Source organism: Fundulus heteroclitus, chromosome 9 (genome assembly GCF_011125445.2).
Source record: "Fundulus heteroclitus isolate FHET01 chromosome 9, MU-UCD_Fhet_4.1, whole genome shotgun sequence".
Lineage (NCBI taxonomy): Eukaryota > Metazoa > Chordata > Actinopteri > Cyprinodontiformes > Fundulidae > Fundulus > Fundulus heteroclitus.
Genome location: NC_046369.1, coordinates 5,675,504 through 5,693,164, shown reverse-complemented (window position 1 = coordinate 5,693,164; position 17,661 = coordinate 5,675,504). Strand labels below are relative to the sequence as shown.

At 43.1% G+C, this 17,661-nt stretch overlaps 2 protein-coding genes across 3 annotated transcripts in view; one reads left to right on the top strand and one right to left on the bottom strand.

Annotated features, from left to right (window-relative positions):
- Positions 1-152: 152 nt before the first annotated feature.
- usp1 (ubiquitin specific peptidase 1) lies at positions 153-15,592 on the bottom strand. Of its 2 annotated transcripts, none has more exons than XM_012878001.3 (9): positions 15,475-15,592; positions 14,473-14,693; positions 12,490-12,631; positions 10,903-11,004; positions 10,608-10,777; positions 7,196-7,872; positions 6,948-7,106; positions 2,276-2,477; positions 153-2,198 (listed from the first exon to the last, which is right to left on the bottom strand). In XM_012878001.3, the coding sequence occupies exons 2-9, from the start codon at positions 14,640-14,642 to the stop codon at positions 1,427-1,429; spliced, it is 2,394 nt and encodes a 797-aa protein (XP_012733455.2). In that variant the 5' UTR covers positions 14,643-14,693; positions 15,475-15,592; the 3' UTR covers positions 153-1,426. The 2 variants fall into 2 exon arrangements, with proteins under 2 accessions (XP_012733455.2, XP_012733452.2); XM_012877998.3 differs by lacking the exon at positions 15,475-15,592 and adding an exon at positions 15,184-15,423.
- A 790-nt stretch (positions 15,593-16,382) lies between these two features.
- The window catches only part of kank4 (KN motif and ankyrin repeat domains 4), a 117,219-nt gene continuing 115,940 nt past the window's right edge, over positions 16,383-17,661 (top strand). The window contains exon 1 of the mRNA XM_036140897.1: positions 16,383-16,459. The gene's annotated coding sequence lies outside the window, so the exon portion shown is untranslated. The remainder of the gene's footprint in view (positions 16,460-17,661) is intronic.

The window sequence follows — 17,661 nt, the reverse complement described above, 5'->3', positions numbered from 1 at the left end:
CTGAAAGTACAGAATGCTTAGTTTGTGGACGACCTGAAGTAAAAATAAATAAAAAAATTTGGCCTGTGAGGATTTTTGACTTGACATTTTTGGCCCGTGTGACTAAAAGTCCGGACTCCCTGCTCTGGAATGAGAGAAAACATTAAAGAGAATGAAGGTAAAAAACTTTATTGCTCGTCCAGCCCAAAAAGGAATCACAGCTGCTGTGGACTACAGTTTGACACACGTTATGAATGCTGCTTTGACGTTAGAAAGAAAACCCTCAAGCAGAACACAGAGGGGTCATCAAAGAAAACTTTTGACGGAGGTTTAGAAAAAAACCTAATAGGGCTCCAGAATGTTTCCCAAGGTGCACTGAGGTAGTTTAGGTGGGACCCAAACCTTCAAGGTGTTGGTAATAACTCTATAAAAGGTATCCGTCGTTCTCTCCCAGGGCTGCAGGGTTAGCAGGACATACCGTGATTGGTCGTGTTTTTAAGTAGGCGTGGTTACGACTGCAGCAGGACCCCACCTATAAAAGGAGTTTACTCTTGATTTCCTGTGACATAAAGTCTTCTCTAGAAAGAAGAAACGTTTCCCTTCTTGTCGAGTATGTGCCGGCCATTCACAGCCAGCACTGAAGACGGGAAGCAAACCTTTGAGGACCAATAAAACCTCCCCATGCACTTAATTTAAAAAAAAGAAAGAAAAAGCTTGGAGGTTTTCCCCCCATCAATGTATCGGAGAACTTTGTGACAACCATAAATTAGATTTAAATCAGGAGTTAAAATTCTGGACATCTACTATAACCACTTAAAATGTGATATAAAAACCTGTTTTCCCAAACAGAGGAATCCTTTTTGTTCTGCTGAGAGCGGATCTATTGTGAAAAGCTGCTGCTGCTGCGCTCATTTTAGTCTTCCCAGCCACATTTCACTGATTCAAGACCCAAGAAGTCATTAAAACCCCATAAAAACTGGAGATTACTTTCAAGATTTAAAAAAATATATATGAGCGTACAGTTAAAGAAAATGATGCACGTTTCTGTACATAAAAAAAAGAAAAAAAGAAATCAAACCTTGGATCTAAACGATGGCTGCACTAAGAAGTGCTTTTACTGCTCTGATGAGACAAAAACAATAAAAAAGGCAAGACGAGCGTGAGAACCAGTGTCAAAACAAGATTACAAACAACTAGGACTGTACAAAAAAGGCTTAGTCGTCCCTGACGTGTACGAAAAAAAGGAAAAAAAGACAGAAAGGAGACTTTAACGCAGACGGTTTATAGAAAGTGAACCCCTGCTGAAGAGTGCGTTAAACTGGCCTTGGTCCTGTTGCTGTTTTTTTTTCTACGGCGGAAACAAACTTTTGACAGCTTCGTAAAATGGCAATAAAAGTCTTTTTGGCACCAACAGTCGGATCTCCGTGCGTCCAATGTGGCGTCGGCCTTAGAGTCCGGGCTCAGGCATCCGTTTGTAGAAGAGCAGGTACGGCGTGGAGGAGGAGCACGTGTCGGGGGAGCAGGCTCGCAGGAAGTCCTCCTCCTCAAACAGACGCACCTCCGAGTCGTCGAACAGCAGCCACTTCCCCTCGTAGGGCAGCAGGCTGCGTAGAGCCCGCCGCTCCGTAGCCTCCGCCCCCCCGCAGGGAAGCGCCGCCGCCGTCGCCGCCTCTTCGGCCTCCTTTCTCGGTGCGTCCGGGTTCTGGCCGGAGCTGCCCAGCACCTTTCTTCGCTTGGACCCCTCCGCCGCCCCGCCGCCCCCTGCCTTGCTCGCGCCGCCCAGCTGGCAACTGGACGAACTCCTCTGTCCCCCCAGGAGTCCCACGCCGCCCTCCGACAGCTTTTTGCTCCCCGGTTTGGGGGCGGCCAGACCCGCCCGCCTCTGCCCCCGCGTGCTCAGGCCCGCCGACGCCTTGTCGCCGCCGTCTGAGGCCGGGGTCTCGCCTTCCCGTGCCGCCTCTTTGCTCTCCTCCTCCCGCTGCACCCCCCTGTCCTTGGTGTCCTGCAGCCAGGCCTCGGCGTCCTTCAGGTCGGCCATGCGGACGTAGGTGGTGTAGTGGCCGCTGCTGATGGTGACGCCGCTGTGCATGACCACGGCGAACAGCTCGTACCGCTGGCCCGTGGCGGCGCCGGCCTCGGTGCACCAGTCGGCCAGCGACAGCGTCAGCGGCGTCTGCAGGGGGGTGTTGACCTTGGAGAGGCCCGCGTACGGGTCCGCCCTGCGAAGGAAGAGCCACGTTAAGCGGACGGCTGGTTTGAGCGGGGGGCGACCTGCGGCGCTGCTCTGTGAACTCACTCTAGGCTGCTGGTGGAGAAGCGCTTCAGGTGGATGGTGATGACCTCGGGGGTTTTGTCGAACAGCAGGCTCCGCTCGGCCTCCGCGTAGTGGTGGCAGGTTTCGCAGAAGTACTTGTCCTCGCCGACGATGCGCTCCACGGAGGCGAACTGAGAGATGGCCCACATCAGAGTCTTCATCTCGGGTTTGGGGTCTGGAGAGACTGGGAGGACAAACGGTTCATTTAGCGACTGCGGTGATGACGGGGAACGCCCCTGCAGGTGCTAGGTGTCTGAGCAATGCCAGAGTGAAAACGCTTCATAAGGGTGAGGGATAAGGCAGGTTTCCCCTACATGTAGCTGGACCGCGGCGCACCGCTACACTGCAAAAACTGAACTAGAAATATGCTGGTGAAGATTCTCAGTTATCCAGGTCATGGTCATTCCAAAAAAAAGTAAAAAACAAAGCAACTGGACTTTTTTTCCTGTAGTTGACGTTTCGCTTCCTCTCCAGGAAGCTTTCTGAATTCAAAAAGTCTGGAATAATGTGGAGTAACAAGCTTTATACAATTATATACAATTGGCAAACAAAGTTATCCAAGCCATTACAAGGCCTTTGTTTGCCAATTGTATATAATTGTATAAAGCTTGTTACTCCACATTATTCCAGACTTTTTGAATGCGGTACCGCGCGCGAGCTATTTTTAGAAACACAACGTCACATCACGTGGTACGCAGTGGGGCAAACTCCTGGAACCCGCCGCTGTTTCGCTGTAAAAGAGACGTGCGTTAGCCTAGGTTTTACTCGTTAAAACGACTGCTTTTTCCAAATCTAAGACCATGGTTTTTAAACATTGTTGCTATGGAACGGGCAACAGCGACTCGAGTTACGCTGATCGGCCGCATATGAAGGATGTTTTCTTCAAGACTGCCAAGGAGAAATGTGTACGGTCGGCCTACACAACAGTTCAACCCGGAAAAAGTTACCAAATTCACGTACATATGTAGCAAGCATGTTGTTGGAGGAAAGGGCCCAACCGAAGAACATCCTGACCCAATTCCAGCGACATCAAGTCAAGGTAAGAGTATTTTGGTGGCCGACATGTTAATAAAGTAGCGCCTGCTACCATGACAGCATATAGGCTATCATGGTAGCAGGCGCTAACATGATAGCCTGCTACCAGGATAGCTTACTCAAAAACATTTCAAATGAGACAAACATTAAACATATACCCATTCCTGGACGGTGATTGCAAACAACAACAAAAAAAAACGGCCGACGCTGCCATGATCGCCGCGCAGGAAAAAAAAACAAAGCTTACCGTTCATCAACTCGGCCAGTTTTCCGGTCTTTTTAAGCCCTCGAACCTCAAGCCATCGTTTGAGCTGAAGGTTGGTGTGTTCTTCGACAGTTCGACCAGTAATCCGTGTGCCTGGGACACCGTCTTGGGAAAGTTTAACGGCTGTAAAGTCGGTCATATTGCTGGTTCTGTTGCGCTTGTAATAGCTGGGTTATCCGTGCGTTCTCTCCTGTATGCCCTACCTAAGCGGCAAAAGGGGCGTTGCTCTTGAGACGGTGACGTCACGTGCGCGGTACCGAATTGAGAAAGCTTCCTGGAGAGGAAGCGAAACGTCTTCAACTACGGAAAACAAGTCCAGTTGTTTTGTTTTTTACCTTTTTTTGGAAGGCACTAGAAATAAGTAAAATGTTCTTAAAATTAGTGAACTTTTTCTTGATTTGTGCAGGTAAAAAAGATGATTTGCCAATTGAAAAAGATTTTTGCACTTAAAAAAATGGGAACAATTCATCTCCATCATCTTATTTCAAGTGCAGTTTATTTAATTATCTTATTTTAGGGGTCAAACTACTCATTCCATTGGCAGATAATCTTATTTACCTGCTCAAATCAAGGATAAATACACTAAATTTAAGAACATTTAACTTATTTCTAGTTCCGTTTTTGCAGTGGCACGCCTTCACAGTGAGTAAAACAATATGTTAAAACAAAAGCATGTGACATAGGATTCTTTATATTTGCACGCTTATTCTAATCATAATCAGAGTTTTATGTGACTTTAAATATCATGAAACTTTATTTTGAACCCCCCCCCCCCTCCCCTCCCCTGTCTGTCTTGTGTGGCGACTGCGCTGCTGTCGGTGGTGATATCTGGAGACTTTTCTGACCCCTCTAGCAGCTTTTTTTTTCTTTTTACATTTTCAAAAAGGCGACTACAGATACGTTTTTTGACTTTTCTGTGCGTTTTTGGTGATTTAGCGACATCGCATGAAAGCAGCAATCATTCACGAGGGAGACAAAGAGAGGAGACCCGCTCCGTTTCCACACTGCAGATGTTTAAAGCAGGCACTAAGCTGCCAGTGACTCCGCCCTGAATTAGAAAGCTAGATATAAATATAATGTAAATAACGTTTTTAATCTACCGTATTTTTCGTACTGTAAGGCGCACTTCAATTTGTTTTGATTTTCTGCAAAATTGATGGTGCGCCTTATATTTACACCTTATATGTGATTAAAGTTGTGTTTACTGACTGATTTTATGTGGGACAATGTGCTCAAAAATCTGTTAAAATTACACTGTGTCACTACCTGATAGGACCCCTGAGCTGTCTACTAAACTGCCTGACTAATGTCTAAACTAGAGGTGCATTCATGTAAGGCAGCGTGCTAGCAACAATAAACCAAGTAAGTTAATTCAATATAAAAGTTATGTTTATTTTGGCCTTATGTTAGAAACAAGGCAGTGTAGTCCAGCTACTCTATTCTCCCAGAGACGGATAGAGAGCTGTGGACGTGAAAGGGCGGAGTGAAGAATATTTAATGCGCCTTATGGACCAAAATATATGATAGTCTCTTTTTTTCTCTGAAACTGTTGCACTAAAAGAAAAACCTCATTACCACATGTTGAATCACATATTCAACTCATTCAGTGCGTGTGCCTCTGATTATTATGTTTTTGATAAAATTAGATGCGTAAAAATGCATCCATTACTTCATAAAGTAATCTTAACGTATGCTGCATTTCAATGACATTTTAAAGACAGCGACGTTGTTAATAATTATAGTTTTGTTTCAGATACGCCCATCTGTTCTGCTTTTTCTTTTCACATTAATGTTTTTTTTTTTTTATCAAAGGCAAACAACGATTCCACATAAAAGGGAAAATGCAATCCAATCAAAACCCACATGGCCCTGAAATTATTATTAAAATCATACATTAGCTGAAATTTAGATTTCACTCTAATCTAATTACTGAAGCATTTACCTAAACAGAAACTATCCTAGAAAAATAAACAATGTTAACAGCAACACTTCATGGATTTATGCAGAGAAACAGCAGATGGGATGAAAACATGAGTGTTTCTATGGGTGAGACCTGCACCACGCAGAGCATCGTTACATAGTTGGCCCAGTTTGCATGTATGGCACGGCGCCACGCATGCAAACTGGGCCAACTATGTTTTCACCTGTTAGACGGACGTTCCCTGCCCAGACAGGATGATTATTATCAGCAGCAGGGAAGCTGAAGCTCAGAGTGAATCAGAGAAAACTCGCCGTCACAACTTAATAAGGAAGAAAATAAAGCATTTCAATGTAGCTCGGTAAGTTCAAGGTTCACCACTTAAAAAAGCCAAACAATTCCTGACTAAAAACATACATAAAGGTTAATCTTTTAGGAGATGTTCTGAGGACGGATGAGACCAACGTGACTTTTTCCCAAGGCCTGCGTCTTGTTAACCTGACAAAAGCCAGATGTATGTTGCTCCGCCTAGCTCCACTCACATACATCTGGGACCTCTCCCATAGAGAGTGATTTCTCCAACCAATTTTATGGTCTGGCCAATCAGGACGCAGGGCTGGAGTTTCATAGATGTGACGTAGTGGAGAAGGGACCGTGACGTGAGACTGTTTTGATAGCAATGGCGGCTCGTCGAGGAAGCAAGCGTTAAAATTTATGCTGCTATTTCTTCCGTGTTGTCCAATCTACCTAATATTGTTTCATTAAAAGAACATCAGAGAACGGCTCTGAAGGCTTTTGTTGGTGGAAACCATGTTTTCGCCCTTCTCCTGACCGGATTTGGCAAGTTTTGTTTTCCGGGGCGCGTCCGCTGCTGACGCGGACGCGCCCCGGAGCGGTTAGCGGAAACCATGTTAGGAGGCCTTTAGTCCTCGACGCGGTCGGCCCGGGATCGACTCCGACCCGCGGCGCTTTGCCGCCTGTCTTCCCCCCTCTTCCTGTCAGCTCACTGTCAATAAAACGCGTGCCACTAGAGCCGCAAACACATTTTTTTTTCTGCGTCGCTCTCATCAGCGTCACGGGTTAGCTTCGGTGTGAGTGGTTGAAATAGCACGTCGATAAAGATGACAGACAAGTGGCTTATCCAATCATATGCAAGAATTTTTGATAAGGCCCAGCCTTCAATAAAGGCAATTCCTATGGAGAGGTCCCAGATGGATGTGAGTGGAGCTAGGCGGAGCGACATGCGTCTGGCTGTTGTCAGGTTAGCGTCTCGTAGCATCTGGTGGAAAACGAACGAACCTGAGGCTCTGCTGCTGCTGATAAAACTAGAGACCTGCTTCCACACCGTCCTTCTAAACAGCAGCAGCAGTCTGTGGGAGAAGATTCCTACCCGTAATCGTGCTTTTAAGCCATTTTTTTGGCCGTGAATGGCTCACCTTCAGAGAGCTCCTCGGGGCTGCTGGGCTGCTCGTCCAGCACCGGCACGCTGATGTCCTGGAAGTCCTCTCTCCGCTCAGTGAAGCTCTCGCACTCCAGACAGCGAGTCCTCAGCACCAGGCGGCCCTGGAACAACTTCTCCATCAAGCCCAGAACGTCTACGACGAGAAGAAAAACTGGTTTAAATGATCCGAACTTAGAACCATCCTGGATGTGGTTTTTAATTTTCTAACTCTACGTCTCATACCTCCATGTTTGTCTGTTTCTCCTTCAGCGGACCTCGGAGGTGCCGGCTGCTGAGCGCTGCTCTCTCTGGGCTCCTCCGGCGGCTCGTTTTCCTGCTCCGCTTTGCTCTCAGGCTTCGGAGCCGTGGAGCTGATCTTCCCGACGCTGCAGAACTTGGAAAAGATACTCGGCTGCTTCCCCGACGACCTCAGCCAGCCTAGCGTGGCTTTGATCTTCCTCTTCCCACCCGTCTCTTTAGCAGACGCCTTTTCATCCTTCACTTCTTCCTCCCTGTTCAGCTTCTCCTCCTCCTCCTCCTCCTCCTCTCCGTCCTTACTCTGAGCGCTCTCCACGGCGATGGCACAGGACGACTTTCTCTTGGAGCGAGTGAAGGGTTTGCTTTTACAGACGTTCTCCTCTGCACACTCGGACTTCTTGGACTTGGCAGACTTGGGCTTCTTCTTGGCATTTCCCACCTCAGTGTCGCTCTTCCTCTTCCCGCTGACTTGTCCGTCCTCGTCCGTGGAAGCTTTGGCCTCCTTCCCAGAGACACTTGGGTCGGAGGAGCCGTCGTCCTTCCTTTCCAGCTCCTGCTCCTTTCTGATGGTGACGCAGGCCTCCTGGATGTATCCCAGGATGCACTGCAGCACCTCCTGAGCGTCGTGCTGGAGATAGCCTTCGTACATGGGGTTCAGCTGCCTGCAGCACAACGGACAGAGCAGCCGATGACGGAACATGAGTGGGAATCTGCTTCTGACCGATGATTTCTCACTACTAGTCTCAGTCTTTAAACGTGAGACCAAACATCTTTAAATTGACTTTATTCTTTACCTAATTTGCTAAACCCGGCTGATCAGCTGTCTGAAAGATTCTGCAAACTAAAGGAATGTTAAACAATAGAAAAAAATGTGTTTACTGTATTTTTAGGATTATAAGGCACACAGTGACTAAACGTCTTTGTCCACATAGAAAGCAAACCGGATTATAAGGCGCATTAAATGTTCTTCCCAAGTGTGTAATATCACTCCGCCCTTCACAGCTCTCTATCCGTCTCTGTCAGGAGGACAGAGTAGCTGGACTACAATGCCCTGTTTCTAACTTATGGCTAAAATAAAATAAACTTTTATATTTAATCAATTTACATGGTTTATTGTTGCTAGCGTGCTGCCTTACATGAATGCACTTCTAGTTTAGACATTACAGTCAGGCAGTCTAGTAGACAGATCCGATCAGATAGTGACACAGTGTACCGTAATGGTCAGAATATCCATTGAGCGCAGTGGATTTGTTGCTAAAGTCGTATTTAACAGATTTTTGAGCAAATTGTCCCACATAAAATCAGTCAGTAAGCTCAACGGTGATCATATTTAAGGCGCACCATCAATTTATGAGAATATCTAAGGTTTTTAGGTGCACGTTATGGTCTGCACAGTGGCGCAGTGCTGTTGCCTTGCAGCAAGAAGGTCCTGGGTTCGAGTCCACTCTGGGTCTTTCTTTGTGCGTGCGTGGGTTCTCTCAGGGTACTCCGGCTTCCAAAAACATGACTGTTAGGTTAATTGGCCTCTCTAAATTCTCCTTAGGTGTGAGTATGTATGTGTTGCACTGAGATAGACTGGTGATAGATAGACTGGTGACTGCCGTGGAGAGCGCTCAGAGTAAGGACGGAGAGGAGAAGGAGGAAGAGGAGAAGCTGAACAGGGAGGAAGAAGTGAAGGATGAAAAGGCGTCTGCTAAAGAGACGGGTGGGAACTTTACATCGAAGATTACAAAAATCACATGTGGGGTTCCCCAAGGGTCCATCCTGGGTCCCCTCCTCTTCAATATCTACATGCTCCCTCTAGCCCAGATAATAAAAAATAACAACATCAGCTACCATAACTATGCAGACGACACACAGCTCTACATCACCATGTCACCAGGTGACTATAAACCAGTTCAGGCTCTGAGTAAATGCCTAGAAGAAATCAATGCATGGATGTGTCAAAATTTTCTTCAGTTGAACAAAAACAAAACAGAAGTAATAATATTTGGACCAATAGAGGAGAGATCAAAAGTTAGCACACAGCTTCAGTCGCTTCAGCTAAAAACCACTGATCAGGCCCGAAATCTGGGAGTAGTGATGGACTCAGACCTGAACCTCCAAAAGCATCTAAAGACAATTACAAGGTCGGCTTTTTATCACCTGAGGAACATTTCCAGGATTAAAGGACTGATGTCTCAGCAGGATCTGGAAAAACTAATCCATGCGTTTATTTTTAGTAGAATTGATTACTGCAACGGTGTTTTTACAGGTCTGCCTAAAAAGTGGATCAGACAGCTGCAGTTGATCCAGAACGCTGCTGCCCGCGTTCTCACTAAGACTAAGAAAGTAGAGCACATAACCCCCGTTCTAAAGTCCTTACACTGGCTCCCTGTATCTCAGAGAATAGACTTTAAAATACTTCTGTTAGTCTATAAATCTCTAAATGGCTTAGCACCTAAATACATCACAGACTTGTTATCAGCGTATAAACCCTCCAGACCACTCAGGTCTTCTGGCTCCAGCCTACTCTGCATACCTAGAACCAGAACTAAACAAGGAGAAGCAGCATTTAGTTCCTATGCTCCACTTATCTGGAACAAACTTCCAGAAAACTGTAAAAGTGCAGAAAGCCTGAGTTCCTTTAAATCAAGATTAAAAACACATTTGTTTAGAATTGCCTTTGAATGTTCAAGTTAAAATGTTTTACTGTTTTCAAATGTTCTTTTTTGTTTCTACACTATCCCTACTTGCTTTTATTCTGTTTTATTTTCCAATATTTTAATCATGTAAAGCACTTTGCATTGTCTCTGTACTGAATTGTGCTATATAAATAAATTTGCCTTGCCTTGCCTTGCAAAAATGGATCTAAAAATGAGTAAAATGTTATTAAAGTTAGTGTATGTATCCTTGATTTGAGTATGTAAAATGGATTATCTGCCAATGGAATGAGTATTTTGACCCCTAAAATAAGATAATTAGACATCCTGGACTTGAAATAAGATGATGGAGATGAATTGTTCCTATTTTAAGGAAATCTTATTCCATTGGAAAATCTTATTCCATTGGCAAATAGTCTTATTTAGCTGCTCAAATCAAGGACAAATACATTCATTTTAAGAACATTTTACTTATTTCTAGTTTTGTTTTTGCAGTGTGGAGAAAGGCACCAGCACCCCTCGTGACCACAATAGTGATAGACGTGTAGGAAAATGTATGGATGGAAGTGCGCCTTATAGTGTGAAAAATACGGTAAATATCATAATAATAAAAAAAAAAAAAAAGAACATCTGGGTTTGGTCATTTAGCTTAATCATCTCAGGATGGGCTTTTCTTCTTCCAGACTTCTGAACAAAGACTGTAACCATCATGTTTTCAGAACCGCCTTCGGACAGCAGCGGCGGGGAGAACCGACCTGATGGTGTGAAGTATTTTGCGAGGCGCCGTGGCCAGCTCGCCCTCACTGAAGCCGTCGGGGTCGAGCAGGTAGCTGGACTGCAGCTGCTCCACGGAGGCTATCAGGCTGCTGAAGCTCCCCAGCAGCTCCATGTGAGCCGGCAGAGCCTCTGGCGCACACTCCGGCGGCTGGAGGAATAAAACCCAAAAAAGGTTCGCTGGATTTAAAACCTTTGCTTCTGTTAAAACAAGAGCTGCATTTCGAAACTGTGTTTATTTCTTCAGATCCAGAACCGTGTTTTAAATGAGCCAACCTCTTGGTTTTTATCCGTGTCCTCCTTCGGTCTTTCTCTGCCTTTGGAAAGGTCGTTCAGCTTCTTTACAGCCTGTCTGAAGCCAGGGCAGTAATACAGCACCTGCACATGAAGAACAGCTCACTTTAGCTTTTATTGATGATGTTTTATCGCCATTTTTAAAGTCACCATGAGTGTTTTGAAAAGCGCTTCCAGATAAAATGTATTATTATTTTAGGTGAAGATTCTCAGTCATCCAGGTCATAGTCATTCCAAAAAAAAAAGTAAAAAACACTTTTTGAATTGAGAAAGCTTCCTGGAGAGGAAGCGAAACGTTTTCAACTACAGAAAACAAGTCCAGTTGCTTTGTTTTTTTACTTTTTTGGAATTATTTTAGCTACATGTTCAGACGACCCAATGAAAAGCCATCTGAATGTGAATCGACCGGCTGCATCTGCCGTCTTAGTGAAGAAGGCGTCTGTGTGACCGTCGCTTCACGCAACCTAAAGCTTTACGACGACAATTCTCTCTCATGACAACGTTTGGGATTTTTTCTTCTTCTTTTTAAGCTTCTATCACGCCAACAATACCTAATTTGAGTGTAATTAAGGAATTAATTAAATATTAGAGTTGCTACTGGCAATTACTTCTTAGATTATTTTATCTCTAAATAAGTTCCCCCACCCAAAAACAAGAAAAACTTAATTTAGTTATTTTTCTAACAATAAATGATTGTTGCATACAAAAATAAATAAATAAAAACAAAAAAAGTGAGTGAGTGGCTTCACTCACCGAAACAAGGAAACAGAAACCAAACAGGTTTTATGGGTCAATCAATAATCATAAAAACACAAAAACATGAAATTTAGGTCACAACTGTGTTCATAGATCCCAAAAACACACAATGGAAATGAGGTGAAACCTGTTTCTGCTTTTCTCTTTGCATATGAGATCCTTTAGCCGCGCAGGATAAACAGAGACATGTCGGCGACTCCACAGCAACAGGTGAAATACGACGCCACGGCAACAGGTGACATACGACGCCACGGCAACAGGCCCGCTGTGTGAACAGGTGTCACACAGGAGGTCGCACAAGCGTCCGACTGGGCGATAAAACCTGCGCCGCTTGACGTCTCTTCACCTTCAAACACTGCCTGCACAGATAAGCCCCGATGGGGCCGCATCCTTCAGGAGGACAACAGGCCGCTTATCTGCAGCCTGAAGCTGCTCCGTCTGGGCTCCAGTCCTAATCACGCTCGTATTTCTTAGTGAATGGAAAACTATTTCATCTCTGATTGGTTGGTTTTTTTATCTTCCATGTGCAAAACTACCCCAATGATTGAACGTTATGTCTTGTTTTGTGTCTGGGTGACTTCTGAGCCGTTAAATAAATTTACTTCCGTCGAGCCTCGACCCCAATGCTTTATGCTTAAACGGTTTAAGAATAAACTTTTAGGGCACTCATAATCGTTTAGATTCAGCAACGATATCTGACGTAAAGACAAAAGGACCGAGATATAAAGATGAATATCAGAAGATTTTCTGATCTATAGAACTTTGAATGGGAAGCTTTAGGATGCATTTTGCACATTTTCTTCCATGGCTCACCTGCAGGATGCTGTTTAAGTAGCAGGTGTTGCCAAGGTTGTTGAGACCCACAAAAGGCACCAGGTTGTCTTTCTTCTCACATGGGATCACCGGGTCTGGTGAGGCCAGACACGGCGTGGGACCATAGACCACCTGCTCACAGCTGCAGGACAGGAGGAAAACAAAAACAGGACACAGGTCGGTGGATTCAAACGGCCATTCTTCACATAAACCATAAATCAAGTCAATAAAAGACGACAACATTGTTACTATGATCTTTACATTATCACCAAACAACATCGCATTATATTAGTATTTTTCTTTATCTAAACTCATTTTCATCTGTTGATCAGGGTTCCTACAGCATAAGGCAAGTTAAATTCAAGACTTTTTAAGACTTTTTAATGCCACTTGAAATAAAAAGTTAAGACCAACTTCACGATAAACAAGATAAACCTGGTTGCGACAACTTCACCCAAATGTTTATTTTAACATAGACCATTACTTTCTGGCTCAGTAGACATGTTAAAGATTTTGAAAAACATTCCATATAGGAAGAAAGCTAAAAAACACACAAATTACAGATATATTTTTAACAACTACTGAACTGAATTCACAAACTTTGTTTTGTTCCCTACTAAAATAAACTATAAATCAGTTTTAAAAACCACAACATAACCAATAGTAATGTTGGATTGTCTCGAATATGACGTGTAGCCAATCAGAAAGCGCGGGGGGAGATTGATTGATCTTGAGATGAGTCGCAAGATTTCCTGTGTGACATCTGAATGATCTTAAACTAAATCTGTTCGTCCGTGGTCTGTTGAGTCCGTCGTCTGACCGGACACCTCGCACTGTACAAGCAAACTTATTTTATCTAAGACTTTTTATCGCTACGTGTGGCGTCTATCAGGAGACTATTTTAAAACCCTGGCCTGTGAACCAGCCTTTAGATGTTTCCCTGCTGCTGCACATCCCAACTTAAAAGAATTATCGATTAACCGGTTCCTGCAGCACCTGACGGCCCGCTGAGGAGGAAATGAAGTCATCTGAATCACTAGTGTTGCAGCAGAGACGCATCTATTTCTGGCTATGTAACAATTAGGGAATTATACACGGCCATTAGGTGTCAGTAAAATGTTTAAAGTGGGTTTGCCTCCACATGGAAGGGAAGAGGGTTGCAGCAGTGACATAATCTAATTTTATTACTTGTTTTAGAGTTTATATAATCATACTGTTTTACCAGAAACTTTCAGGAATCTCACCATAACATTAAGTACTGGTTTTAATACATAGACTTGCTTGTTGGTTGCACTTTATGTTCAACAAGGTTTGATGTCCAAATCAATTAAAAGCTGTTCTCTTGAATAATATTCAGATTAATAAAAACATTAAAAGTTCTTGTTTTAAATAGTCCTTGTTTACAAAAGTCTTTATCTAGAGGCCATTTTTGTTGCTTGTGGTTTAATGCGGAGAAAAGTCAAAATCAAATCACAATTTTGGTTGAAATATATCGTAGGCAGAACGCAATCATTTCTGCTCCGAGTTGAGACGCAGTGGCTCTTTTAGCACCTAATCTGCACAGCGATGAAACAAATTAATTTGTTGTTTGTATACGTTTAAAAAGGCATGATAAATTAAACTAAATAATAATAACAATAAATCGCAATATTAAGATAAAAAAAAAAAAACCTCAATTAGATTATTTTGCAAAATCGTTCAGCCCTACTAGGAACCCTGTTTATGTGCCAAACGTATGTTGGTACGATTCCTTGTAACAACAAACGGCTGTTGTCCCCATTTGATTTATACACGTTCTCATTCACAATAGACATTTGTGAATTGTTTATAACAAGAGGAGGTAAGTCGCTGTTGTCCAGAACATGCCAATGTGGAATACTGCTGCAATAATAAAATAGCCATGCTGTTATGTTTGTGCATACAATAAATACAGACAAAAACAGACACATTTGTTAATAACAATAACAACAAAAATAATCCCACCTCGCCTCGGACTCCTCTGGTTCCGCTGCTCTGGCGTCTTCTGCCGGCGGTTCGTTGAAGTCCAGGGCTCGTTTCGTGTCCTTCTTGTGGAAGAACTTCAAGGAGAGTTTGTTTCTCTTCACGGGACTCCCCTGGCCCGCTCCAGCGTTCTCAGCCAGCAGGCCTGACATCTTTCCCTCTCCTCGGCGTCTGACGTTACTGACAGCAAACAGCGCCGCCCACTGGCGAAAGAATAGAATTACACAGAGAGAGAGATTTTTCAGTCGGCGCCATCAGAGCCGGGCATGAACGAACGTAACTACGCACTTAAGTTTGTACTGCTGTAATGTTATTGTGAGTCGACTTCTTCGAGCCCAGACGGTTCGGGTTAATAAAATAACGCACACGTACAAGTTTGGCTCGGTGTTATATAACATTTTAGCTAGCTAAAACGCTAACTTAACGATGCCTGTACAACGACCCACCCCCACCCATAACAACCAGCAGAACCATCGTGTATTAAATTTTTACAAAGTCACAACAACAACAACACAAAAAAAGTTTTCTTTTTGAACAGTTTGAGCACAACACGGCATGAAAAGTGGGTCGACACGGAGCGGTGTTGTGAAGCAGTGGGAGGAGTAAACAAGCAGCACGCTGCCTTCAACTGTTTAACCCGACACGACGAAGTAGTTGAAGTCAAACGGCGAGAAGACACGTCGGCGGCCTTACCCAGAGGACTCATTCCAGCTTCTAGTTTATTATATTATATTATCCCCCCCAAAAAAATATACAGTCATTCAAATGTGACTCTTCAGACGGCGCAACGAGAAGTTGGCGCTTTTTCCTGCTCGAAGACGCGCTGGCCGTTTCTCCGCCGGAGGAGAATCGGCACCGACTGTAAATATCCGACAAAAATACAAAACAACGGCTGCAGACCACAATGAACGTAAACCACACACGTGTTTAAATCGCGTAAACACGCACGTTTTTTAGGAAAATACGATAATATGGAACGTTTACCGTGTAAAACGCAGGCCTAGCTGAAGACACCTAAATAGACGACGTCCATCCGCTGGACGCCATTTTTGTAGTTGTTTTATCCAGGGGGTGGTGTTGAAAAGGGAAAAGATCGCGTGTTGGGCGTTCCCATCAAAATAAAAGCTGTCAAAGAATCGGTTCAGTGTAAATTGCTTGTTTGCCATGTTTAAATTCTCCCTCTCACACCAAACAGACTCGATTAATTTTGGTTTAGTGAACAATGCATTTTTTATTGCTTTATTGTGATGATAATACGGACTAAACCTTTCTTTCTTTCTTTCTTTCTTTCTTTCTTTATTTTCCATCATCACAGGCACAATATCACAATATTCACCCCCACTGTCTCACATTGAATCAAACTAAACCTTTAGTCCTTTATGATTAGTTAGGATTATTACAAACAAAATGGAGGTGTACGGCAGAATTCTATACATTATATATATATATATATATATATATATATATATATATATATATATATATATATATATATATAATATATATATATATACATAAATATATATATATATATATATATATATATATATATATATATATATATATATATATATATATATATATATATATAGCCTATATATAAACACACACGTGCAAAACAATCAACTAGTTTCGGCTTTTATGTTGAAGACATAAATCATATTTCTGTCTTCCACGTGCTAACCTGATATTGTCATTGCTTTTAAATAATTATAATAATGAAATAATTTATGAAACACGTTTGCAACAGTTGAAATCATAATTTATTTCTATAAATAAATAAACTAAACCTAGTCCTGTCCGTCACCGGGAGTGACTGACAGCGGTTGTATGTAGTTGTGCCCAACAGGGGGCGACATTGTCCAGGGAACGCGGCACCGAACTGTCCAGGACCGGAGCATCATCACCATCTTCACTGGACCATCTCCTCATCTGACAGTCACCAGGCAACTCCTTCATGATTTTAACGGTAAGACACAGTTTGTTTATGCATCACTTTCTGGAGCAAAACACGAATGCGTCGCAGCAGCGCATCTGTCCATATCATCCCGTCTCACCTCAGTAGTAGCAGTTGCGCTGTGATGTTACGGGGCTAAAGACTGTTGGTGCTGGCGTGCGTTTGTACGATGAGGGGAGTATCGCAGCACCTGAATGTTGCACATAAAACGAGAAACGACAGGTGCGTCGTTGCACGATGGGACACAAACTGCATGGGCATTTTTTCCCCCTCTCCATACGACGGTATGTGAGCTGGACGGTCCGTTTCTGCTGCTGCTGCTGCTGCTGCTGCTGCTGCTGCCTCTGCTGCTGCAGAGTGGATGCTTGGTCAGCAGCAAGCATGCATCAATGGAGCTGAGCTACCGTGCCCGTCCGAGCTTCTAGAAACCCTTTGGTTGGCAGGTGTTGTTGCAGCAAAGATGCAGATACTACAGTAATGGACGGTAGTGTCGCAGTCTAGGACTTCCTGTGGGACTGGCTGGTATTCCCAAAGGGATCGTCAGTCTAATGCTCCAGAGTAGGATATCTCCTTCAGACTCAGATTTCTTCACTGATTCAATGTAGAAAAAAAAAATCTTAGCTGAAATCATTTGTATGTAATTCCACCTAAATAACACATAGCGTACACATTTGTTAATAATAATAATAATAATAATAATAATAATAATAATAATAATAACAATAATAACAATTATTATTATTATTATTATTATTATTATTATTATTATTATTATTATTATTATTATTATTATTATTATTATTATTATTATTGTTATTATTATTATTACAATAACAACAACAACATTGACCAGTTGTTTTTGGGGGCCTTCCAGCTACCTCCAAGTGGCACATTAATGTGCAAATGATTATGCATATTATACTGTATCAACCATAGTTTGGAACTCAAAATGAATATCAGTCACACTATAACCACATGCATGTTGCATAAATTACATTCATTTCACATTAAACACGCACTGCCTTCCAAAAGTATCCCAACCCTGAGCTGCGTAATATTGCAACTTCAGACTTTTGTGTGTTTTATTGGGACTTAATGTGATGGAGCACATTGTAGCATATAGTTGTGAAGTAGAAGAGAAGGATCTATGAATTGTATTTTTTATTTTTTTAAGTGCACATTTTAAAGGTAAACGAGACGAGAAACTTTGGAGG